Here is a 26668-nt window from a genome sequence, read left to right on the forward strand (position 1 = left end):
AATTTCTGTACGCAGCATTAAATTTTAAATTAAAGTCCCAGCAGGTCATTTCATGAAGCGCAATCTAATTGGATTTTTTGAAAAGCTTTTACCTTTCTTTTGCCTTAGGCATCTTTTTTTTTTTTATTTTCCCGTTGACATAGTGTTAATGTACTCATCATAAATATTTTGAAATAAGTTAAACTAGAATACAGCTGTGGATAAATTTAACATAGCCTTGCTTCTGGAATGGTATTTACTATCGTATTATATATACAGCAAAATATTTTTGAAAAGTTGAAACGAAATGACTTTCACTTAAAAAGATTCATCTAGAATATCTATAAATAGATCGATCGTTAGTAATGTAGTAATACGTACTAGGAAATAAATTACCGCGAATCTGAACTTCCGTTACTCTTTAACAACAACATGTTGAACAGTTGGACTTTCATTTGAGGTACGTTGGCCATTGAATTAAGATTTCGTTATGAATAACCTTTGTCGGTTGAAAAAAAAACATGTATATAAAATTATGGAAGTGTCGATTATTTTAAGTCTCTAAAAACTCATAAAATGAGAGGATTTTTTATCATAACGAAACTAAGGTGGCCTAATTATGGCTGTTATGATTCAACCTCTATTTATGTGCACTATGTAGTACGCAAAGTAAAAGTAAAAAACCATGATAAATAAATGGATAACAACATTCAAAGGACTATATGTTGGGCCTACATGTTTCTCAAGTAGTCAAGACCTTGAATGGATGTTTATACTTTCTTTCATATTAAATGCCTCGTATCCACCGTTTTTACAAGTCTGTGAAATATTCTATCAGTTTTAATTTGAATCACTACCCAAAGTGGCCGTGCTATATACTGTCTTCCTTAGCACTCAAACTTGAAAATTTCTTGTGTTGTTATTTTTCTTATGTCTTTTTTTAATTTCTAGATTTTAAAAATGTATATATATGCAGAATTAATAACATGCTGAACTTAATTTAGCGAATGGCGTCTGCAGCATGTAACGATCGAGACTTGGCAACTCAACTCCTACAAAGTGAATTAACCACAAAGGCATACGAGGCTGCAGAACGACCATTAACGAGCAGTATTTCAGGAAATCCTGATGCGGAATTGGCACTCCGCTTACAGAGAATGGAAGTTATGACTGCTGAACCACTGGATGTCGATGATGCAGACAATGAAAGAATTGCAATGCAAATGTACGAACAAGAATTGTTTGAGCAAGAACAGCACGACGCAACTGTAGCAAGAGAACTAGAGAATGAGGAGATGAGAAATCATAGAAAGTCTGGTGGTAGGGTGCCCAATATAAGTGAAGCTTTGGGTGGGATGCACAGAAACAATCGCGGGCGGCGTAATGAAAATGTAGGTATTATTGATTAAGTTTTATTGATTATCGGAATTATCGTTGTATTCCATAGGTGGATCAAATGGCGGGGTCTGGGCACAGGGGCTTGCTCCCACTATCAAAAAATGCAGCCTACTAGCATTCGTGTTTTGGTACCAGTATCGTATTGCATATCCCTGAGCGGGTGTAGGTCGAAACATGGATGCTATAAAAATATAGTGCATTTTCTTTTTGCCTCTCTACAAACTAATGTTTTGTCAAAAGATATGAGTAATGACTTATAAAATAGAGCAAACATCACACTGTAAGGTGAAGAACTTTTTTAAAAGAAAATCTAACATAATAACATAAAAATGTTCCACTGAAAAGGTTGGTTTGATGAGTGCAAAACGAAAGTGAAAGTAGGGAAATGGCTATTTATAGTTCAAGACTACTTTTCTGTCCGATCTTCGTGGACTCACCCTATTTTCTTTGCGGGAAATTATTTTTTCACATGTCCTTAGAAATGCTGCATAAGTAAAAGTTTTATTGAATCAATTTACATATATTTTTTTTTAAATCCTAAAAATATGCACTTCACTATAGAAGTCTATGGGAAAATTAATAGGATACTGAGACCTTTATATACTAGTCGGGCTGCATATTTGATAGTGGGATCGAGCAAGCCCCTGTGGTCTGGGCTGCCCCCTATGCTCGAAAAGTTCTGTTGATTACAGGGTCTTTACAGGGTCCTCCTTAGGCCAGTCACCCCCAATTCTCTTTTTCGAAATTTCTCTTTTTTCTATGTTATTTTTGAAAATGTGGCACATGAAAATTATGGGAGTTATGCATACTCAATTTGTTGGAATTTTTGTTTGGTAAGTTATTTTTTTTTGTTTTTATATTGGGCTCTAAATTCCCGGTTCCTTGTCGTAAGTGAAATTTAGCAGGGAGAAATATTATATATTTGTACGTTTGAGTGGTTAATTCTTTTGAGAATGTAACTCAATTCTGTGGGCACAACCATTCTTCATTTAAACAAACAACTAAATATCACGAAGAAAACAAAAGTACAACAATTTTTATTAATTTTCCGTGGGAACCAGTAATTTCTAAAAGTTTAGGGCACTTTATGATATTGGACCGATTTCCATGGTTGTTATTGCTTATGGTTTAATTCCATGGGTTGGGAGAGGATTAAATTTTGCACTCGAAGCTCAGCAATAAATTCTAACATTATTGATTTAACGTTGATCAGCTGATATTTAGGAATCCAAAGTATTGTAACCGGTCAACACAAACAATTCTGACCACTACTTATTGTTGAGTTAGTCCATGTATAAAGGTCGTTAACGCATCGGTGACTTTGACACGTTGTTTTGACATACTAATTGTTGGGTTTTGCATGCAATAAACAAAATAGTAAATGATGTTGGGGTACATCACAAAATACGGACTGCTCTTGGGTTGTGATATGGACCAGAAACCTGATATTGCCCTTCGCCTACGGCTGGGGCAATATAAGTTTTAACGGTCTATATCACTACCCTTGGTTTGTGCTGTAACCCTTACAACCATAAATTGTTCTGCAAGTATGACCTTCTAAACAAGTTGAGTTCGGTCTCAGTCACCTTTACTAAATATTATGCCGACTCAATTCAAATTAATACTGATTATAGGATGTTTGTGTGATACTTATTGTCTCGTAGGATTTGATATATTAACGTTTTGTGAACCTTGTCCAATCGGGGCAAATTAATGCAATCTCAACTTGCCCAAATTGTAATGCTTGTTGAGAAACACATAAAATTTAGTTGTTCTTCGAGCAAGTATGATTTAACTTCTACTTGGACTGTCCTATTAACGTCAGACCCTGTATAAAATTTTGTTTACATTGCTACCTTTATCTTTATCTAATAAATATTTATTTAAATCAGAATTATCATTCAATGTATAAAGAAAACAAAAACATGAAAAAACAAGAAATCTGAGAGTTTATAAGTTTTACTAGGTTTTTAATTTAACAAAGAAAAAATTTTAGCGTACAAATCTATATTTTGAATAGCTGTTTTGGTAAATAAACCTGTTTTTCTCTTTAATGAAATAACATTGTCTTTGACTTTGACTTAATTGACTTTATTTTTTTTATAAAATATATAGGTTTTAAATATACTGAAATACAAAATATATAAACGAAAGGTAAAATTACATTGCCGTTATTATTGGACAAGCGTATATACCTAATTCATTCAAAAAGAGAAAAAATGACATCTTGCTCATTACTTGCTCAGTTTTTATATAGACCATGTTGTCAATATATGTATTATATTTACTAATTTACGTGCATATAATTATGACGACGAACTATTGCTTGCTGGTTTAAATGAAGATAGAACAGGGGCCTTAGTCATATTTTGGGTATTATTTTGGCTGATATATGAGCCTAAAGTAACGAAAAAGGAAAATTTTCTGTTGGTATATAAAAAATTGTGACGACAATTTACTCACAAGTGACAATAAATGCAATCGTGTGTTCAACGATAAAAAATATAGATTTGGTTTTGACAAACCTTACTTTTTTAAAACATTTTAGATGAATTTTAGCAGATCAGTCCGTGGTCCTTCTATGATAGTACCTCAACCTGGTCTCGACGTGTATGGACCTGGTATTTTTGTGGAGCAGGATATAGGTATGCTAGTGTGTCATGGATTTTCCATCTTTACAAAGGCATGAAAACTTAAGATTTACATAGTACTTATATCTGCTGTAAATTAAGTTCGGACGAGGGTATATATTATCGCGTGTATACTTCTGGTTGTATGATATTATACTGTTTCTGCAGCCCTATCTATATTACTTGCTAGATTCTTGTGAAACTTAATGGAGTGAATTGAAATTGTATGGAAATTTGCAAACTTTTTAGGAATTTAGGTTTTAACAACTTTGGTGAAAAATTGTATTTTGTCAACTTACTGTCTGACATAAGTCCGCAATTTCTTCTTTATTATTTGCTGTATTCTCATGAAATTTCATGTAGTGTTAGCCCACTTTATATAGAGATGTGCATTATTATTATTGTGAGGAGTAAAATTTTCGAGAAGGCTTGTGAAAGATATCGGTATGGACTCAGCCTTATTTCAGTTTGATGTCCCACATTTAGTCCATAACTCCTCATATAATCTTAATTCTTTTTCTTGAAATTTTCTAGCGCTCTAACACAACATGGAGATGTGCATATCGACGGGAATTTCTGTTTTATTTTTCGAATTTCAGACATGTGGATTTGACTGCCTTGGTTCAATGTCAAAGTCAATTCTAGTTGACTCAAAATGTACTGAAAAATTAGCCGAAAGTATTATAATGAACATACTGCAGTACCGAGTATGTCCAGGCGTCATTAAAGATGCACCTCTTGTAGGGATTGAAAAACTGCGTAAATCAACGTTATGTGTTGCTTTTAAAAGAACACACTTCTGAATTTCAGATAAAGCTAACATTTTTATTCTGCATTTCTTAAATAAACAAATGATGGAAATATCATCTTTGTGGTCATTTTAGACCCTCACTTGATAATGATAATGGTTCATCGCAAATTTGCGTTTTCAAAAATAATAGCTAATACACTATCTCTAGCAAATATTTGCGGTCGTATATTTGAATGGCTTTGCCGTGGTCCGCTGATCCTTGGTTATCATGGGAAAAAATGTGGATGACCAACTTCGAGTATATGACCTGATTTTACTATTTTACTACATTTTGTTCTATGAGCACAGGCATTATGCACTTGAATAAACTACTAAATATACCGAAGAAAACAAAAGTACAACTATTCTTATTACTTTCCCGTGGGATCCACTAATCTCTAAACATTTACAGCACTTTATCATTGAACAAATTTTCATTTTTGTTATTGCTTGTGGTTTAATTCCATGGATTTGGAGAGCATTATATTTGGAGTCGAGGCAAAAAAAAAATCAAAATTAAAAAAAAAATGTTTCCTTTCTCCTTTGATTCAGACGCAGATGGAGAGGAGTCAATTCTTCCGAGACCAAGACGAAGACCAACCAACCTACGGATGGCGGGAAACCTTAATATTCCCGGCATTGCTGACGAGTCGCCACCTTCTACTCCAGATGTCGACGACCTACCTCTACCGGGACAGTTTCGCGGATATGGTGATCAACCAGGAATTCATCCAGCGGAAAGAAGACACAATAACCACACAGATGGTGGTAGAGCTGTTCGTATTCGGTTTTCTTTATGAAAAAAGTTGAGATAACAACCAATAGATCTTAAAAACTGGGCAGAAACAACCAAACTTCCGAAACGAAACAATATCCACCTCTTGAAATTCAAATAAATAAGATGAAATTCTTAGGCACCGACCATTTTATTAGCGAGGAATAAATGTTCCATATTTTGGAGGGAAAATTTTGTACTCACCCATTGAATACATAAAAACAATGATTAGATCCATATATTTTTCCCGTTACTTAAAAAGGCAGGTTTTCAATTAAATTTTTGAACAGGTTATACGAAAATAACCTGGATTGCGACAGTTTACACTTTGCGGTTTATAAAATGTGTAAACTGGCCCAAACCAGGTTATTAAGTATAACCTGTTAAAAAATAAAAGCATTCCTTATATATAAATGAATTTTAATTGAGTCAAATCCAAAAATTAAGTTTTGGTTCGTTTTTAAGATACGTTTTCTTATTTTTTTCTTATTTTAAACAAAATGTGGACCAATCGACTTACTAACGTCACAGTACCAAATCCAGTTAAATAAAAATAACTTTGAGTAATAAATTTGTGCTTGCGCGAAAAATATTATCTGACATCTAATCTTAGCCCTCCCATAGGATAAAATGGTCTGTGCCTTGATAGACAATGTTTTTGTTCCAACCGGAATGTAAATAAACCTAGTTAATTTGGTGTTTTGTCCGTCAAATGACAATGTTTGCGAAAAAAAACTCCGTCATACCAGCACTAAAACAAAACAAAACAACTACATGTTTTGATTTTTTATTTAACGCAGTTCTATTTCTACTTCAGGGAAATATAATTCATGCATTAAGGAGAAATCTACATGGTCAGTTTGGAAACCTTATAATGAACTATCAAAGACGGGATGATGACATTGACTTCGATGATTATGAGGTACATGTTTACCTGTTACAGCCTAATTTTATACATGAAATGGCATACTTAAATTCCAAAATTAAAATTCGAATTCAGATACTTTATATGGGTAAATCACATAAATAAATACACATAGAATGGAATGTGCATTTGTAAGCATATACTAGTAGGATATACTGTTTCTAGCATGAGTGGTCATGAGTGTATTTATAGTATGGCACCAAAGGTACATTTGTTTTAACATATTGTCGAGTGCAAATCGAAATTGACATCGCCAATGAACAAAATGAAGAGTTGAAACAATTCTTGGAACTCAACGCACTCGCGCCTATCAAAATACTCCGATGTCGGTGACATGAATGATGTTGGGAATATGTCGTCTGATGAAAAGATAATGCATGTTTACTTCACTTCCAGGCATTATGGGAACTCCAAGAGAGAAATGGGGATGTTGGTCAGAAAGGCCTAACCAAAGATCAGATACATAGAATCCCTCATCATAAATTTAAGTCAAAACCGGATCTTAACCAAACTCTTAAAAGTGATAAAACTACGTGTAGCATATGTTTATGTAACTATACAGATGGTGAAAATATCAAAACATTGCCATGTTTCCATTCATATCACAAGTCATGTATAGACCAATGGATTAAGGTAAGGGTAAACTTTTGTTTCTTATTTATAGTTGGTGTTTTATTCAAGGTCATGAGACTCGAGTCTTAATATATCAGGAAGCGTAGCCTGGACTCCGATACAGAAAAAAATCAATTTAAGTTCTATGAATCTTATGCGAAATTTTAACATTTCCTGTACAGAATGTATGCTCACTATTCCAAAGCTAAAACACCTCTGCCATACTGACCACTAAACCCCGCCTCTTTATGCAAGTCAGTACTGCCGTACATCTGAAACAATATCGCGGATTTGTGATGCCTTATGAAAGTTTTACATCTAGCATTGTCTGGGAGAGCTTGTATGTATACTTAGTACCGGGACCTAGTCAATCAGGAAGCGATTAGAGATCTGCTGAGAAGATAGGCAGACACACTTCAATAAAAAAAATGCTGATAGTTACAACATTAAGGAAGTAAAAGTATTACACAATCTAGACAAATTGAAATACACTTAACTTCAAAAACAAAAATATTTTTAACTTTTTTGTTCTATAGACTGATCTCATAATTTACTTCCTTTTCAGAGTAAAGCAGTATGTCCTGTTTGTAGAGTAAATATCAAAACTTGATGAAATATACCTTCCAGAATCCTTTTTTCAAGTTGAAAGGTTGTGTTAATGTAAATTGTTTAAATCAGATCAGCAAATTATAACTTTTTTCGAAAGGATTCTCGGAGTGTTCCTTCATATAGAAGGTATAAGAAAATGAAATAATAAATTTGTCATACACGATACAATTGGTTACAATTCACGTTTTAAGATGGAAAGAAAAAATGACACCAAAAACAATCACTTGGTTTTTTTGTGTGGATAATCTGTGATGATTTGAAAAAAAAATACAACAAATTACATTCTTGGTGCACGATCCCCCTTACACACACACACCCGTACAAACATTCTTTATGGCTATAAGTAATGCTCAAATAACACGTGTAGGCTGATTACTTTGATGAGGGTTGAGGGTTGATTGTATAGGACTTTATTTTTTTGAGTTCGTATAATGGTATGGCTCTGTTGCCGTTGCATGTCTGTCGTGTAAGCGTTTGGGTTAATTTCGAATTTAGGTGATTACCGATCCAAGAAGGGGTTGTTATTATTTTCTCCCATTCTAAGCTGGTGGTTAAAAATCCACGTCACTTTTTAACCACCGGACGGTGAGAGTTTTTCTACCATTTTACATTTCCGAGTTTTCAACAGATTTCATGGGAGAAACTGATTTTCCTCCAGTGCTCTCGAGGATTACAAGATTTCTCCACTTCTGATAGTTAAATTTTAGTTTTATCCCACTCGCTGAAGCTCATATGTAGAAATCTGAAAATAAGTAACTATATCTCGAATGGAGAAATCTTGTAATCCCCACGAGGCTGAAGGAGAATCTGTACATTTCATTTTTTATTTTTTTGTGGGGATCTGGACAGTTGCTTGAGTTAAAGTATGTGAATCTCTATGAAATTGGCCACTGGAATCACTACCATAAAGAGAAGTTTTAGTCGATATAATGTCATGGCTCTTCACCTTTATAGGAATTAAGGGTTTAAAAGAGGTCAGATGTAAGCATTTCCTGAACTTACTTTCAGTCATTTATTTTTTGAAGTCTAACTGCATGTTTTAATATTCTTTTTCATGTTCATTCTGGCCAGAATCATGTCCAAACATTCAGTCGCAATACAAATAAAGAGCTGGATCAAGTTTCAATGTTGACTGTGACCACACTTGTCCCCAACTTCTAAGGATTCTACCTCTGCGGTCGTATCAAGCTGCGTCTTACGTAGCAATTTATTTTGGAGTTCTCTCCACTCTGTTTAGTTCCCACATTTGCTTTTGTTGATTTTAGTTGTTATTGCTTTTGATAGATATTTAATTTAAATATAAGTGTTGTATTTATACTGTGTATTACATGTATGATGTTGTGACTTTTGCACAATATGTTTTTAAGTAGCTATTTGATTTTCTGGAGGGCTGTGGATTTTTTTCTGTGCAATCCTTTTTCGTCTTGTTTTCCCTGAAAGTCGAACACATTTTTTCTTCAAATATATGGTTAAAGCTGGTAAAAAAGGAAGTAATATAAACAATTTCATTTCCACATGGGTGAAGATAAATTCCTTTTTTCCAAAAAAAAAAGTTAACAAACTGTAATAAAAAAATCCATACCCTCCCCCAGAAAATCAAATTGTTGTCGCCTTAATTTGATTGTATTAAGTATACACACGGGTGCTTGTTCCATTTGCAAATACGCAGTCAGACTAATATATAATTGACTGGGCCGCATATTGGATAGATGGAACAATGTAAAAAAAGTTCAACAACACCAAACGATGTTAATATAATTCGGACAACAGATATTTAATTTCTTCAGAACACATGGGTTTGCTCCTACTGTCAAATATGCATCCGGACTAGTACTAAGGTTTTTTTTAACGTCATTGACTTCTCTTGCGAGTCTCGCGAGGACGGAACTTCTTGTTTATATACCAGTCGGGCTGCATATTTGATAGAGGTATCAAGCCCCTGTGTTCAGTACACACGCTTTCACTTTAAAGAAACATGAAAAATAAACCGTTCAAGTTATTCAGTACCTATCTACCGACTGGCATATTCAGAATGCTGCTGCACTTTGTTGTTGAAATTTGTGGCGTTATGCAGGGGCGGATCCAGACACTTTGAAAAGGAGGGGTGCCGGTGTCCCTGAGAAAAAGGGTGTGCTATGACTTTTTTTGCCATTTTTTGTCAATTTTTCACATGAAAATGAAAAATTTCCAATAAAAAGTGGGTGCTAACCCCCTGCATCCCCTCTCTGGATCCGCCACTATTTATTTAATTTTCATATTCAGAAAATATTTTTTCTTCAATTTTAATTTTATTTGTAACGACACTGTTGATCTTAAACAACTGTCTTCATTAATTTCAAAACGAATTTAAGACCAAAAACATCAAATCCATTCTATCGACTGCTTGCATGCACTACTCCTACAATGTAAGAGATTCCGTTCCTCCATGGCACCAGGTCGGAAAAAAGCTTGCTATACAACCTCTAACATTGCTTGAGTATGCATGCACGTGTCATCAATCAAATACTGGAAAAAGATTTCCGAAAATAAATGTACTTATTATCAATTTTACTATCTTTTGGCGATGTTGAATGTTTTAGACATTTATACGTATATTTCACAATTTGTCCGATAGTCGATTAGACAGTTGTGTTTAAACCGTTCAACACTTACACTTCACAAATTCTGTGTTTTTATAGACGTTAAAGGTCATTTATATGCATGCATAATGTAGTGGTATGTAAAGTTCTTTACAGTGGATATTCGTTTTTATTTTTACTATTTATTGTTTCCCTAATCTCCCGCCTACCAAGCCATTAGACATTGGTTGGGAAATTGTTTAATTTTGTCCCTACGTATTTTTTTGCTCTGATATAAGAATCGGAAATGAATAAAATATCATAGTATATGACCTACTTTTTTAAGAGTTTTTTTCTAAACTTCCAACGTTTTTGCTAAGTCTGAAGAGATTGGGGAAACAAACAATACTAACAATTTATTAAAGGCCTAATTTTGAAAAAAAAATATAATGCATGCCAACCCCGTCATATATTTTCAAAAAGCAGTTTAGCTTTTCAAAAGATCAAGCAGATATGTTTTATAATTACGCTAATATTATGTATGAAGGGAAGTTCATTTTTGTATTACATAATGTATTGCTATTTGTTAAATAAAAGGGTAATGAAAACCTACATAGCTTCTTAATTTGGGGGAGGTGTGCTCCCTACCTACATCTTACTCGTGAGTTTAAAATCTGTATACAAATGTGACTAAGTAAAAAAAGTTATTCATGTTCTGGTCTCATTTATTTAATAGATGGACATCTTTATAATATAATGAACAATGTATATACATGGGCGGATCTAGAAAATTTGAAAAGGGGGATCCAGTCTATTATTAGCTCATTTACCCAAATTTTGCATGAATGTAACAAAATTTTCCAACATAAAAGGAGGATTCTGACCTCAGGTACCCCCAGTACGTCATATTAAAAGACTTATAAATATAAAAATTATGCTGAGTAGAACTGAAAAATAAAAAAATTACCAATACTATCAACTTTGCCTTAGATTATGATCGGTTTGTTTTTTTTTTCATTTTTCTTTTTATTAAATGTATATAATTCCTTGAGAATTTGTTATCGGCAGTCCACCCCACACAGAAGGGTAAATTTATTAATGCTACAGAATGAAGTAACAATGAAGTGAATAATGAAGTTTCCTGTTGGAACTGGTTTATTAAAAATCTGGCTGCCACTGATTCCATTTGAATTAAAATAAGTTTTTTCCTAAAACGTCAAATGATAACATAATGGTAGTGACAGACAATAACAAAATGACACCAAATTCATGAATGTTAAATTTTTATTTGTATGCAGAGGAATAATATTCATCTTCCAACTCAAACAATTCAACAGACATTTCATCCTTCAATGACAATAAAGTTTTGTCACACTCACTTTGTATAGACTTGTACAATTGTGTGTTACTTTTTATAGATTCATTTACTGATGGAAAATCATTCAGCACTAAAAACTGCTTCAAATCTGACACTAACTTCATTAGAGATTCTCCAGCTCTACCCTGAAAACAATAAATAAAAGTTCCTGCATAAAGTAAAAGGAAAAGATAAACATTACAGTAAGAGTCACACATAACTTTTTCTCGAGGAGTTCTTATTTAAATTATGGTAAACAAGAATAAGATTAAAGATAAGAGTAAAACTGATAACCTGTCTGTGATCCCCAAAAAATTTCAACTATTACCTACAATTTTACGAGTAAGAACTTGGGGGAAATCTCCCCTTCATCATATGTTGAACCCTTAAGTTAGATAATTTTTCCTTGGAGAAATTGTTCAATTATTAACTATTATATTCTTTCATTCACAGCTACATATGATGGCCGACATTCCTGTAAAATGTCATCAAAAGCCATTGCATGGTTTAGGTGGAGTTGTGCTTTCAAGGTTTCAACATGTAAAACTCTTCAAGATACCATAATCTCACTTTATAGGCATTTGACAATAATTACATTCCTCCATGTACACTATCTACATCTACATAATGTACATATGATGCCCAATCTTCCTATAAAATTCAATCAAAATTACTCGGATGATTAAGAACTAAGTTGTGCTTTAGAGGTTTCAACATGTTCAGATTACCAAAGCAAGATTTTTCTCCATAAAGCAAAATTTGAATCACATTTTTGCCAAAAATGACAAAATCTAAATAATAATGCACACAAAAATTTCTTAATTTACTGGTACAGTCCATGTAAACCTTTTAACTTACTATGTTAGAGGCCCTGACTTGCATTTCATATTGGTCCTGTTCAGTTTGTGTCATTTTAGATATTTGTGTATCCTCTTCTATCTGAAATAAATAATTTGATCATTGTTATTTTCAGTTCAGTTTGCATTTTTGGCAAGTACATGTATCTGGTCTCAAAAGTTAAATTTCTTGTTTCCATAGTCATATTTAATAAACTTGATATACATGTACACAAAAATATTTCCAAGGGTTGGTATAGTAGACAATCACATTATATAAAAATCCTGGATATTTCTTGGACTTCAAAAGATAACCATAATAACCTCCTTAGTTTTCCAATATACAAGTAGACAAACAATAAAACAATATTTAGTAAACCCTTAATCCATCATCAAGACTACAGATTGTTACAGAAATTTGAGAATGAAGTGAGATGGGTTTTTATAATAAGATAATGGAAAAAAATTCTAGGATGGATAAGGGCCTGGTTATATGCCCATCTCTCTTCATAAATCTACTGGTAAGCATGAAAATTTTAGTCTTTCTCAATTCTACCTGGTCAACCCTATTACTACAATTGTATATAACATTATATTACCCTAGCAAGTCGTATTATTTCTGTGTAATTGTCAAACATTGACCTAACATCATCTTTGAGCTTCTTATGATACGTCTTTAGCAGAGCCTCTTTTGTCTGTGAGATTCCTCTCTGAGATTGGGACATAGTTACTCTCTTATAATTTTCAAACTACATTGATACAGCTGAAAAAAAAACCCAAAGAATTTGTAATTAAACATAATATGATTTTAGGCTTTGCCTATGAGGGACAGAGCTATGTGTACACAAATAACAACTTTGTTATGAGTGATGTCTAGTACAACAGGAATTTGCCGGACTTCATATGACAAGCAATGTGCCTCTGCATTGCAAGTACAATCAGCAGTGTTAGAAACTTTATTTTTGGTCAACAGAGACCCATCATCATTTATGTAGACCACACTGTAGATTTCAACAGAAATTGAGTCGATTTCATCAAAGACCTGCTTGATTTTACATAGACTCAGTCCATAGGTCTACTACTACTTTCTTTCAGTGCAATCATTTCATAAATACATATAAATGCATCACTTCTGACGGAACTATGTTTCACAGCAGCTACATGTACTAGTACATTCATAGGACGTTGGTGATGCTCAGTCCCTATTACATGTACATAAATTTTGTAAACATATTTAACACTATTGTTTTTTTTTCATGTTTAACCAGCAGTCAAACAAATTTTTTTATCTTTTAGTTCATACAAAAAGTAAATCTTGTCTACATCACATAAAATGTGTACACAATCCCCATGCTTCTACATTATCATGACTCAGAAATTAAACACCAGTTGGATTTTTTTCATAGTAATACAGAATACATGTAGGTAGAATTTTAGCAATTACATGTAAAGAATTACTTGCCCTTATTACCTCCACTAGTTGACTTGCTGCCACACTACAAGAACAATGAAAATCGTGTTCACACGACAATTGATTAAATCAAAACTGATTTCCTAACTCTTTCATAAAGGATCTGAAGGCTATAATAATACATTTTCAGCTGAATCACATATATATATATATAAGTGTTAAATTTCTAAAAGCACTTGGTCATCTGAGAAAGGTCGATTAATACAATAAGGGTGTCATGCATATATTAATCATGCAGTCAAATTTACTCAGTGTGCAAATTATGATGTCACCTTCATTTTAAAAAGTTGGCAGGTAAGCAATAAGAATACAAATTACTGACTTAACACAAACATACAAAATCAATGTCCCTTTTTTTGTTGAAAAAAAAACATGCTATGGTAAATTGCCTTCATCCCTGCACCCCTCTATTTTCAAATCCTAGCAAAAACACTGTTGATCATCATTATTGAAGGTCAATGGAACAGTTGACACAACAACAGAAATATTGTAAATAGGAAGGCTCAAGAAATGCAGCATGCTTCAACAAAAAGAAAATACATTTTGGGCTCAGTAAGGGTCATATATGTGTTTTGTCTTTGAAAAGTGATGCACCATTCTAAAACAAAGATTTAATTTTGAAAAAAAAACAGTAAATTATATGTCGATTGGTCTATCTTTGTATATGCCAATTGGTGGATTATATCTCAATTGAGATATAATATGTCAGGTAGTGGTTCTCCCTGACCCGTTAGAGCTAGAACAAAGACTGGAGAGGAATAATAATTTTTTATAAATTATATCTGATTGTTGTTTACTATAAGCAGTGACCAGTGAAGTGTAGTTCGTTCACAAAATCATGCCGGTTTTACGCCACACATATCAATCCCAAAACTGATATATATAAACATGAAAATACATTGTTTTACCTTTTTTCCTAATTTGTGCAAGGGCAATAACTCATTTTGTACAACCGGAAGTGGAATTGATGTCACGTTCTTTCCGGTACAAGTCAACATGGTGGGTGAACGAAAGTTTAATTGTACATCACTAATCCAGCAGTATTATTAGTCATCCTTAATTCCTTCAAGACAAATCATACCGCATTTTTAAAAGAAGAATCATTTTCTTGGGCTCCTGTCTTTATTTCTTTATGAACATCCTTCATAAGGCGATATTTAAGGTCGACAGTCCGATGTATTAAATCACTAAATTTTTATCCAAATAATCTAAATGAACATCGAATTGCTTTGACACCGTAAGGAGTACTTTATTCTTTGCTTCAGACTCACTTGTTGGTCTAGTAACTAGAGTCATTTTGCTGATTAAGTATTGAAAGGTGGTTTTGTTTACAGTATCGTGAGGCAGTTTAGTGTGCTTTTCCTCGGTTGATAGTTTATCATTACTAAAAAGCTACACTTGACGTCACATACAACCCATTTTCAAATTAAAGCACTAGGACAAAAGGATGGTTTGTCTACAAACGAAGTTCGTAAATTCCTGTTGAACTCTGGTGACGATCATCTGCTTGATCAATTTTTCGGCATTGTACATGTACGTTGTTTGTGTAGAGTAAATCCGAGATATCTGAACTCATGCAGAAATGTATTCTTGGTTGTTCGGTCTTTGCACAAACCATTTAAATGTAAACATCTAGGAACCCGATCACTCTAAGCATGGCCTACTTTTGACTGTAAATATTTGCAGCGAGAATTAAGGTCACACAGGAATTTAGGGATTCAATGTTTAAGGAGAAGATGATTCGCTTAGCGAATGAGCAAGTAATTTAAGGCGATTTAAACAACAGTTGGTGTCAATAATGTCATAGAAAATATTTTTATTCAAATTTTAACAGTATCTTATGTATGTGACATCAAGTTTAGTTACCAGTTAACTGCAATGAAATGCAAAGTCCTGCTGAAATTCATCTGTCCAGGCTAAGCAAAATTTTCAAGATCTACATTTCATGTTAATGAATTATATTTTACTTTTATATGAGAACAGGTAGTCAAATAATAGTATCCGACATGCTTTTCTCAACTTTCTGTTATAAACATAGAATTTGCACTAATTGCTATTACCATAAATCTGTAATTGAAGAGATTTGCAACGAACTGGTCTCGTATTAACACATGGCAGGGAACGAAATCTCCTACTTACTGAACAACAACAACATGACTTTAAATGATCATTACTAAAAAGTATTGTGAATATTGATATAAAACCTGAAGTTTCCCATTCTATTATTTCATACCTTCATGTTCATACCACATTCTTAGCTCACCGGGCCTAAAGGCAGTGTGAGCTATTGTCATCACCGTGTCCTTCATTGTCTTTAGATTTAACAAACATCTCATCTGTTACTGCTCGCCTGAATATAGCTGAAATATTGCTGCTCCGGCGTTAAACCCCAACAAACAAACATCTGTTACTGCTTGACCAATTGGAATGAAACTTGCCATGGTTGTTCCTTAGGGTATCCTGCACAAACAGATTGTTAAAAAAGTTTTGCAACTTAGAAAAAACATGGCCGGTATTACTAAAGATTGAACAAAGGGGTGAAAAAACTTCCTAATAACTCAAATCCTTGAATTTTGCATAACTATTCTGACATAAGGTATTATTGTTCACCATCAGGAGATGGATCTATACTGAAATTTTTAAAATGATTTGTCGTCTGATGTAGGAGTTATGGTCCTTGAAAACAGATTTTTTTGCTTTTAAAGACCAATGAAGTCTTCAGTTTCCCATTTTTACATCTTCTAGACGTCTGCTACAAATTATTTCAGGTCATTTCATCAAAAGGGGAAAAAATAATTTAAAAAATAAGTGGAAAGGTCAGGGAATGTATTCCCCAGCATGATAATTTTATCAAACTGACAAAAGTTTCCTATTTATTAAATTCCACATAAAGGTCTCTGCTATAACATGATGAAATTTTCCATTAATCCATTCTCTGACAATACATGAAGTAACACTGACGTCACCAGGTCTGTGTAATAAGGTGAAGGGAAAATCAGTTAATAAGGTTCTCTTGTTAATTGGATTTCTTAGATCTTTATTGTCAAGTTATGTAATGTATTGTTGGAAGAAAGTTTGGCTCTGATTATGGCACAACCTTGTCTTCTTGTCCCATTCACCTGCTGTTTTAGTTGTATAGCTCTTTTAAATTATGGGTATTCCTTTCGCCTTAATGGGAACTACTGTACCCCTCATATGGTGCCTTTTTTATTATTATGAAAGTAAAAAAGTTTTCAGTAGTTTGTCAAGAAGTTTGAATGTTTGTGATTTTGAGCATTTTTTGCATTTAAAAAAGTAACGTTTTTTTTTATATTTCAAAGTTGCAAACTCAAGATAATAGTATACCCTCTTCAGAAAAGATGTGTCAGATACATTTGTATTAAATGTATTTATCTTCTAAGTAACAAATGATGATTTTGTTTTTTAACTTACATGTAGTAATGTAACGGGCAGAACCTCCATTTGAGTGATGGTACCTCATTGGGGGTGGGCTGCCCCTAATATCAGGGGTTGTTTCCAACCTATGTTTTATTTCATAATTTTCAATATTTCAGTTTGGGATAGTTCATGCTGAGAGTTATACATGTAGCTGGATTTTTTTTGTCAGGCAGTTTTAATTGTGTGCTGAGTAGGGCAAGAAATGTTTCTTGCTACCCTATTCTTTTTAGCCTCAAATTAAGATAAATGTAACTTTCCCTGTCTACATGTACATACCCTACTTTTTTTGCTAGTACCTGGAAGTAAGACTTTTTTTCCTCACATGAAAGACAAAACAACAATATAATGCACTGTCTTTCTTTTTTTTGTAAAATAACTGCAGTGACATGTGAATTGTTGTAAAGTCTTTTTCTTCCCTGTCATATTTACTCTTAATTTAAACAACTTAAAAACTTGGTACGGTAATGAAACAAACTTGGGGGAAACATCTTGTTGAGGTCCTGCATGATACTAAGTGTTTAGACTGTAAGGTTTTGAAAGTTAGGTGTTCTGCCAATGAAAGTACATGTACTTGTGGTCTCCTGCATGGGATTCATTCATGAAAAACACCTTTGATTAGAACAACTTACTCTGGAAGTTACATAATGTGTTACCAGTTCGCTGGTTTGTGCCTACATGTATGTGAAAAGTTTAGAGTACACAAACATCAGATTGTTTTGCTGTAATATGATGAAATTTTCCATTAATCCATTCTCAGACGGTACATGAATAACATTGATGTCACCAAGTCTGTGTAATAAGGGCAAAGGAAATCAGTTAAGGTTCTCTTGTTAACTGGATTTTTTTTTATCTTTATAGTCAAGTTACGTAATGTATTGTTGAAGAAAGTTTGGCTCTGATTATAACAAAACTCATTGATGGGAATTTTCAAATGATTTCAGATTTCTTGTATTTTGTAAAATATTTTTCCAGAGGAAAGTAGAATTCTACAGGGGCTTGATAAAACATGATGTTGTATTTGTTCATTAATCCTACCATCTACATGTTGACATGTATCACTCACTCTGGCTATGAAATCAGTTAGGGTTATGCGCATTGAAATAGAAATCTTTTTATCTCGGAAGCAATGGGGTCCCATTTAGTCATGAGTAGGAATAAGGAATGTGAAGTCCAAAGCTCTATATTTTTTGAGGTGCATAAATTGCACTCTTTAGAAACCCTTTGGCTTCTACCATCTGTATGTTGATTCAAGCTTTGGGGTGTGTGTCAATATAAGGACAGGATCACTGAGTACTGGTGACTGCTTAATTTTGTATGTCATTTCGACCACTACGAAGTAGTATATTGCAATAAACTATTTAATTCATTCATAGCTGTAATATGATGAAATTCTCCATTAATCCATTCTCTGACAGTACATGAAGTAACACTGACGTCACCAGGTCTGTGTAATATGGTGAAGGGAAAATCAGTTAATAAGGTTCTCTTGTTAATTGGATTTCTTCGATCTTTATTGTCAAGTTATGTAATGTATTGTTGAAGAAAGTTTGGCTCTGATTACAGCTATGCTAACACACATGCTTTTGATGGTAGTATTGTTCATTACAATCATGTAAAGGATGTTAATCTGTTTTAATTTCAGCCCATGAAAAAGGGGAAAAAGAAGAAGGTGGCAGCAGCCCCTTCTGTGGCCAAGAAGGCCATAGAAACTAAAAAAGCCGTTAATCCCCTTATTGAGAAGAGACCAAGAAACTTTGGTATTGGTAAGTGTGTTTGATGATATTATGTAAGCCTGTGAAGTGTGCATTCAAATTTGCTACATATATATTGTATATACTTGCATCACATTTAATATCATGTTTGTATTTTTATATAAAAATTAACAAGAAGAATATGTACTTTGGACATATTGATACAGTACATACTTGCATTGAAATGGAGTCCTATAGTATGCTTGGTGCTGTAATTTTTGAATTGATTATCAGAAATTTCTGATGAGTTTGTTCCATGTATATATGACATGAATATCTTTTGCATTTTAAGGTCAGGATATTCAGCCTAAAAGAGATCTTAGCCGTTTTGTGAGATGGCCCAAATATATCCGTCTCCAGAGACAGAAGGCTGTTCTGTTGAGAAGATTGAAAGTACCTCCTCCAATAAACCAATTCAGACAGACTCTTGATCGTCAAACAGGTGAATAATTAAAGTTGAAGAGGTGTTGAAGGGAGTAACTTTTTTGTTGCCAATAATTGGTTAACAAGGGATTTTTATCGTTCTTTGATGCAATTAATTTTTTGATGAAACACTTAAAATTGTTTTGACAGCAGACCTACACTAGTGTATCTTATGTTAAAACTTAGATGACTGGCCTAAGAACGGAAAGAATATGATTCTCCATAGGGAGTACTTTTCATTTATGGAAAAAATGTCAAGTTCAGTTCAACTTGTTTTATTTCTTCAAATGAAAACTGAACATATTCCTCAAGGAGAAAAATATAAATTAGAACAATGATGAGAATCAATATTTGCTATTTGAAGGCATTATGATACAAAAAAATCTACCACCTAGATCTCTGAGTTCAACATGTTATTTTGTTCTTATATTTTATGACAAGACAAAGAAATGGTACATGTATTTTGTATCACAAACTAAAATAAACAAACAGTATGCAATCCTTTTATAGCTCTTGCAGCGACACTGTTTATTATCACCTTTTTGGCTAGAAGTATGATTAATAAAGCACAAATTTATTTTAGCCACACAAGTTTTCAGACTGTTGGAAAAGTACAAGCCTGAAACTAAACAACAGAAGAAACAGCGATTAAAGGAGAGAGCAGAGAAGCGTGCGGATGGTAAAGATGATAAGCCAACTAAGAGACCACCAGTTGTACGATCTGGAATCAACACTGTTACAACTCTGGTTGAACAGAAAAAAGCACAGCTTGTAGTCATCGCTCACGATGTTGAGCCCATTGAAGTAAGAATTGTATTGAGCTATACAAAATTCGTAACTTTTTTTCTGGCAAAGGAATGAAAAGTTAGTGAATATGTGACCATGATTTGATTTTCAGGAATTATCACTTAAAAGCTAAATTTTGATGCATGGTGTATTAGGAAAGTAAAAACGTATTGAAAATCCTGGACACTAAAGAGATACAGTGGTTGTTATTTGGTTTCAACTTATAGGTGGGCAGGGTAAATATTTTCATAGCATTTTTCTCAGCAACTATAAATTACAGCCACTAGATATCAACTTCAGTATGAGATGTTATTTCAGGTCTATCACACTTCTACTTTCTGTTTACTGACTTAACAGCCACCCAGCCATTTCCATCTTTGACCCATTTTTTTGGCTTTCACAAGAAGTCATGAATCACAAAACTAGGAATCTTAATAATAAACAATTAACTCCATGGACCATAAAGATATAAAGATATAAGGGTTGTATGCTGAATTCTGGTATTGTTCAGTTGTGAATCACTGTTGATTGTCTTGTTTATTAGCAGGTCAATTGTTAGTCAGTTTTCCACCAGAAGTTGACCTCTCAAAGTATAACTGGGATTAAATGGCATTTGTTGTGTATTTTAGTACCAGAAATGTGGGTGCATATGTCATCTTCTTTATTCATTGACCCATGATTCATAAATAAAGTATCCCACTTTAAGTGCATTTCATAGTTGTATTGCAGTGATGCGTGAATTTCTTCACCTGAATACTCTGTGTGGAATATAACATCGAGCTTTTTAAATCTGAGCTTACAACTATGTTGTTTATGTTATCAAATCAAGCATTATTGTAATTTGATGAATTGGTTTCTTTTACTGATGTAGCCAAACTTACTGTTTATATTAGTTCATGTGATTTTATCATTTTATTGCTGAAGTCATAGAAGTATTTAGGTATTGTGAGAAATTTTGTTCAAAGATTTTATGTAGTGTATGTTTCTGATTTTTAGCCACATTTCCCTTGGATGAAGATCAGAGCCACTTAGCAAATTCCATGGGCTAATTAATTTCAATTTACTCTGAGTTGCCAGGTTGAAAGACCCTTTACTTTCCCTTAATATGCGAAGACAAAATAGCCTTGAAAAAATAAGGGGGTACTTACCGAAAACTAGTTATCCTTCTGAATTTAGCAAATTTGTCAGAAATACTTCTTTGATTGCTTCTTGATGAATCTTATTAAAAAATTAGGGAATAAATATAGCCTGTTCTATTATGACATAAAGTAAGAAGAAATTCCTTATTGTAGGTTTTAACATTAAAAATTTTGGTGAACTAATCAACTACAGACGTAGAAGTATTGCAACTTGCCCTGTAGCTCATAGTATAACTACTAGCTTACAGTTGGCAAATGTGAAATACTATACACTGTCCCTTGTTAACCTGTTGTCTTAATTTATTATGGCCTACTAACTGTCAGTATCTCTAAGATTCAGGCAGTGGTAGAAACTAGGTACATGTATGAAAAAAAAACACCATTTTAAAAGTCAAATATGACTATTTGCACCATCAGAATCAAGGGAAAATCTTCCATATGAGTCATAATTTCAAACAGACTGAAAATAAATGTATCAAGGGTAGATAATTGTCAAAAACCTCATTTTTCTTACATTCTGTTGAAAAATTTCTGAGCAAATATAGTGATGCAGTGATCAAATAATAGTCTTCTCAAATAGAGAAAGCATCATTAAATGAAGTTTTTTTTATCAGAATGGTGGGGTTTTGACATGCATGTTTCTGATTTTTCCCATTTTGCCTTATTCATACAAAATCTTACACTAATGTGTCAAACTTCAGACCATTTCAGTATTTTAATATGCGGTACTTGAGTTTGTAGTTGTATTGCAGTGATGTGTGAATTTCTTCACCTGAATACTCCATGTGGATTAAAACATCGAGCTTTTTAAATCTGAGCATACAACTATGTTTCAAAAACGGAATAAAAAATTGATAAACTAAAGTGTTATGAAAATGGGATAATTACATAACTGTTAAGTGGCAACTTTTGTTTTTGACATACCACTTCTACTAGAATTGAAAATGATTTTTGATTTATTAAGGGAATGCGCTTTGAAAACAACTGTTAACTGTGTTTTCATACTTCCAATTATCAGTCCCATTTTCAAACTGGTCGTTGGGTCCAAAACTAAATTTTGTTTAGTATCAACAAAATTTGATTTTTTGTTTTTTTTTCATTATACTGAATCTAACCATATATACAGATTTTTATAAGATTAGAGCAATTTAATGTCCAGTTTCAAATTTAAAATTGTTTTACCTTATTTTTTGTTCATCAGTAGCTGCTTTAATGAAAATAGAAAAAAAATGGGTTAATTGAATTACTTCATGTACCTACCTATACAATTTTAACATCTGAAAATTTTGCATAGAGTTTCTTAAAATCATTTAGGGAGAGCATGTGAATGTCGAATTTTCTGGGTGATGATGATTGCAATATTTGCTATCTGATGTGGAAATGATGGACAAAAGTCTACCACCTAGATCTCTGAACTCAGAATAATCCTCACATGTTAGTGCTTTTTTTTTCTGTAAAGCAGTTGCATATTTCAATATTTATTTTTCTTTTCAGATCGTCATCTTTTTACCTGCCCTTTGCAGAAAGATGGGTGTCCCATACTGCATTGTTAAAGGCAAAAACAGACTTGGACGTGTTGTCCACAGAAAAACCTGTTCATCTCTTTGTCTTACAACTGTTAATTCGTAAGCATATTAAAAATATTTCATTTATTCAATTGTGTCTAGCCCCGTGCAGGTCCGGGTGTCAAAAGAATAGGTCTGCAGCAGCGCTAAGCTTGTCGTAAAAGGCGACTAAATAGTGCTCAGAAACCTAGCCGGGGCTAGGCGCTCTGCCCACAGAGCAACTGGGATGTGTGCCCCAGGTGGTGGAATGGGGTACCCCTTGCATGTTACATATATACAGGCTATAATACGGAAAACCTGACCGCAAACCATAGTGGTGCACCGTGTTGGGAAAGATGCCACGTTCCTCGCACGTTAAAGAACCCTACTGTGGTATTCGATAGGAGTAGGAACCTTTGGGCTTCGCCACAGGAGGCTAAATAGCCCGACCTTACCCATCCCTCCATTTTGCTAGTGGCAATCAAAATATGTCGACCCTACTGTCCTTGTGTCCCATCCCGTTTTTCATTTCATCATCATTTCATGTTCATTTTATCATCCGTTTCATGTTCATCGTCTGAATATAGCTGAAATATTGCTGCTCGGACGTTAAACCCCAACAATCAATCAATCAATTGTGTCTATTACAGATACTTAAAAGAACATGTTCTGATTAGTTGATAATACTGTTAGTCCAACATAACTTTTGAGGGGTGTATTAAGATAATCGTTTGCTGGCTATGATGCGAGAATTTCTTCACCTGAAAAATCATGGAGAATAACAATCGAGCTTTTTAAAACTGAGCTGGCAATTTTATAATATTTTGCGACGTAATGATCTGTTGTGGTGATTGTAAAGGCACAGGTTTTTACTGCTTGAATTATTGATTAAGCTTAATTAGCACATAAGTGGCTGATACTTTTTTTTTGTCATGGAAAAATTGATATAGTATAGAAGATTAAGAGCCATTGTTAGAGCCAGATCACTGAACTTGTTTTATTCAATATTTTACAGTGAAGACAAGACAGCTTTGAACAAAGTTACAGAAGCTGTTAAGACCAACTTTAACGATAGAGGAGATGAGGTCAGTAAATATAAGTTGAACTTACTTATTTCACCTGTTATATGTAAGCATTATTTAGAATTGAAGGATAACTTCATTTGCTTTAAAGCCTTTTGGCTGAATTTTACTCATTATCATAACACTATATCTTTACATCCATTTTTGGGCGTCTGTAAATTATTCCAGAATATTGCAGTGAAAACATGTCAGGTTGAAATACCAAATTGATGCATAGGAAACTTGTGAAAAAATGTGTCAGTCAGTGGGATTTGCTTAGAAAAACCTAGCAGTAATTAATTTTGTGGGATAAAAAAATTTAATGGCCTCATTTCAAATTTACATCATGCCACTACATTGATGGATAATCTAACGGATTTATGATGAAACATGATTCATATTTCCTTGGCTGTGTCTGAGTAGTGCTACTTAGTATATTGCTTTCTACTGCAGTCCTGGCCGTATAAATTTCTGACAAGCCCAAGCTCAAGCATTTAAATGAAGTTGTATAGCAATCATTGGCATGTTTGCCAAATTCTGCAAGCCCACCAGTATTTTAACCAGCCATAGCTGTTGAGCTGGTGTCAGTTTTGAAGACTGCTACTGACACAAAAAATTAAATATCCATATATATAAACATAATGATTATTATGTTAAAAATGTCAACATTTACAGCTATTTATTGTAAGTGAAGTCGCTTAAAGATTTTAGAACTAAAGAGCAAGTAATTAATATTTAAGATTCTTGTTAATGTTAGGATAAATTCAAAATTCAGTGTAAGCTCAGTAAACATCTTTAAAACAAAATGAGCACTTTTGTTGTATACACAGCAAAAGATTTTTGCAGATCATTTCTTGGTTACTGTATGTCCACTACGGCCATGAAGTTCAAATGTTACTGCTAAAATCTATCTGCTGAGCATTTTTTCATACCATTCATGAATGTCAACTGAAGCCATGAATTCTAGTATTTCTAACACTAAAATATTAAGCTTATTAAAAACTTGTACCAAAAATCAGTACAAGAAATGATGCTAAATACAGTATTGTATTGTAAAATAGCAACTTTCATTTTTTGTTTCTCGTAAGAAAATCCATGTAGGCTTTTGAAGTGATATGAGGTATTGTTTGATAAAAAATGTACTACTGTGATGTATAAGATAATGGATATATGATAAGAAATGATTCATATTTCCTTGGCTGTGTCTGAGTAGTAACTGTGGAAAAGAATGCACATATATGTTTTAAGGTGGGAATTTGTAGTTGAATGGTAATTTACAATCTTTACTTTACAGATCCGTAAACACTGGGGTGGTGGTATTATGGGCAACAAGTCACAGGCCAGGATTACGAAGTTGGAGAAACTTAGAGCAAAAGAATTGGCTCAAAAGATGGGCTGAAAGTGACACTATAAATAAATTATGGCTGAAGAGAATGCATTATCATTTTGATTTAGGCATGGCCAAGTTTCCCATATTCTATAGGCAGATATATTGCAGTTGCTTACACAGAAGCATAATCACTATGTCAAAGCTTTTTACTTAACACCTCCTCTGTATTCATATTATTACAGTACACCATAAAAGAAACAAGTAGTGCTCATGCCTTGCAAGTTTTTTTTCACATCCTGGATAGCAGTTATTATGCTAGGAGAGTGATATGTAGTATATACAGTGTGTTGAAAAGAAATTATATATACGAGCTTGTCCTAAAAACACTTTAACAATATTAACTATATTGCATACAATAAATTATGATGTTTTGTAAAAAGTAACCATATTATAATCGAAGTAATAAAAGCTCTCAGTATGGGAGGTTCATCTTGACAAAAACTGCAATAATAGATTATCTACCTTACTTGTATGATATGTTTTGAGTATAGGATGATCCTATGTCTGTACACTTAATATTTTTTTAATCACCTGTTTGACAAGTTATTGGTATGAAGTGATCATCAAGTCTGTATGTCTCACTTTTTTTGTTGTCATATGACATAGATTGGTAAAAAAATATTTAATCTCCTCCTTGCTGGCTATAAATATCAAATTTATAATGGCCAATACAACCAGAAGTAGAAACCCTTTTAGGTGTAAATGTACCTCTATGAAATTGTTCCATACAACAAAAGTCTTGTAGCAATTACAGTGATTTTGTTTGCATTGAATTTCATCCAAAATAAGGCTGTTTCACCTGAAGTTTTCTAAGTTGCTCAAAAATGACTTTGATAATCCAAAATTATGATTTCCAACTGGTGATTGTAATTTTATTTCGAAATTAAAGGGCTCACATTAGGCATGTTTGACAGTACAATCATGTTTCATAAAAAAAATTGTGTACAAAATTAATTATTTAAGACTGTCCTCTACTGACTTTAGTGGAAGGGGACTTCAGATTTGCACTGGCAGTCTTTTAAAAAATGAAGTTTTCCATATTTTTTTCTAAACACTTGCTGATATTGAGCTGATTTTTGGTAAATGAGTCAACCTTGATGAGTTATAGATCAAATTATGTTTCATTCCACTTCTCTGAATTTTGTCAAGAGTTATGGCCCGTGAAATTAGAAAAAAACACAGAAATTTAATTTTTC

General features: G+C 33.3%; 3 protein-coding genes and 4 non-coding genes across 10 annotated transcripts; 6 read left to right on the forward strand and 1 right to left on the reverse strand.

Annotated features, from left to right (window-relative positions):
- Positions 1-286: 286 nt before the first annotated feature.
- Positions 287-10888, forward strand: LOC148611585 (uncharacterized). 2 transcript variants are annotated; one of them, XM_088592287.1, is made up of 7 exons: positions 287-439; positions 984-1370; positions 3926-4022; positions 5350-5573; positions 6390-6494; positions 6894-7130; positions 7675-10888. In XM_088592287.1, the coding sequence occupies exons 2-7, from the start codon at positions 987-989 to the stop codon at positions 7717-7719; spliced, it is 1092 nt and encodes a 363-aa protein (XP_088448413.1). In that variant the 5' UTR covers positions 287-439; positions 984-986; the 3' UTR covers positions 7720-10888. The 2 variants fall into 2 exon arrangements, with proteins under 2 accessions (XP_088448413.1, XP_088448414.1); XM_088592288.1 differs by having other exon boundaries at positions 336-439; positions 931-1370.
- Positions 10889-11542: 654 nt separating this feature from the next.
- On the reverse strand, positions 11543-14895 carry LOC148611586 (mediator of RNA polymerase II transcription subunit 22-like). Of its 3 annotated transcripts, none has more exons than XM_088592291.1 (5): positions 14849-14895; positions 13932-13965; positions 13069-13232; positions 12492-12572; positions 11543-11779 (listed from the first exon to the last, which is right to left on the reverse strand). In XM_088592291.1, exons 3-5 carry the CDS (start codon positions 13192-13194, stop codon positions 11561-11563), a joined length of 426 nt encoding a protein of 141 aa, XP_088448417.1. In that variant the 5' UTR covers positions 13195-13232; positions 13932-13965; positions 14849-14895; the 3' UTR covers positions 11543-11560. The 3 variants fall into 3 exon arrangements, with proteins under 3 accessions (XP_088448417.1, XP_088448418.1, XP_088448419.1); XM_088592292.1 differs by having other exon boundaries at positions 13941-13965; positions 14849-14890; XM_088592293.1 differs by lacking the exon at positions 13932-13965.
- LOC148611587 (large ribosomal subunit protein eL8-like) lies at positions 14866-25516 on the forward strand. The gene is made up of 7 exons (XM_088592289.1): positions 14866-14939; positions 19021-19141; positions 19422-19571; positions 20136-20356; positions 22972-23102; positions 24037-24106; positions 25377-25516. Exons 1-7 carry the CDS (start codon positions 14937-14939, stop codon positions 25479-25481), a joined length of 801 nt encoding a protein of 266 aa, XP_088448415.1. The 5' UTR covers positions 14866-14936; the 3' UTR covers positions 25482-25516.
- LOC148611588 (small nucleolar RNA SNORD24) lies at positions 19882-19959 on the forward strand. Its single transcript, XR_015924632.1, has one exon. It is a non-coding gene; the product is annotated as a small nucleolar RNA SNORD24 (small nucleolar RNA).
- Positions 21062-21137, forward strand: LOC148611589 (small nucleolar RNA SNORD36). Its single transcript, XR_015924642.1, has one exon. It is a non-coding gene; the product is annotated as a small nucleolar RNA SNORD36 (small nucleolar RNA).
- On the forward strand, positions 22224-22299 carry LOC148611590 (small nucleolar RNA SNORD36). Its single transcript, XR_015924637.1, has one exon. It is a non-coding gene; the product is annotated as a small nucleolar RNA SNORD36 (small nucleolar RNA).
- On the forward strand, positions 23757-23830 carry LOC148611591 (small nucleolar RNA SNORD36). The gene has a single exon (XR_015924643.1). It is a non-coding gene; the product is annotated as a small nucleolar RNA SNORD36 (small nucleolar RNA).
- Positions 25517-26668: the final 1152 nt, after the last annotated feature.

Source organism: Perna viridis, chromosome 7 (assembly GCF_037379345.1).
Source record: "Perna viridis isolate PV_CMFRI_1.1 ecotype Kerala chromosome 7, ASM3737934v1, whole genome shotgun sequence".
In the NCBI taxonomy this organism is placed as follows: domain Eukaryota; kingdom Metazoa; phylum Mollusca; class Bivalvia; order Mytilida; family Mytilidae; genus Perna; species Perna viridis.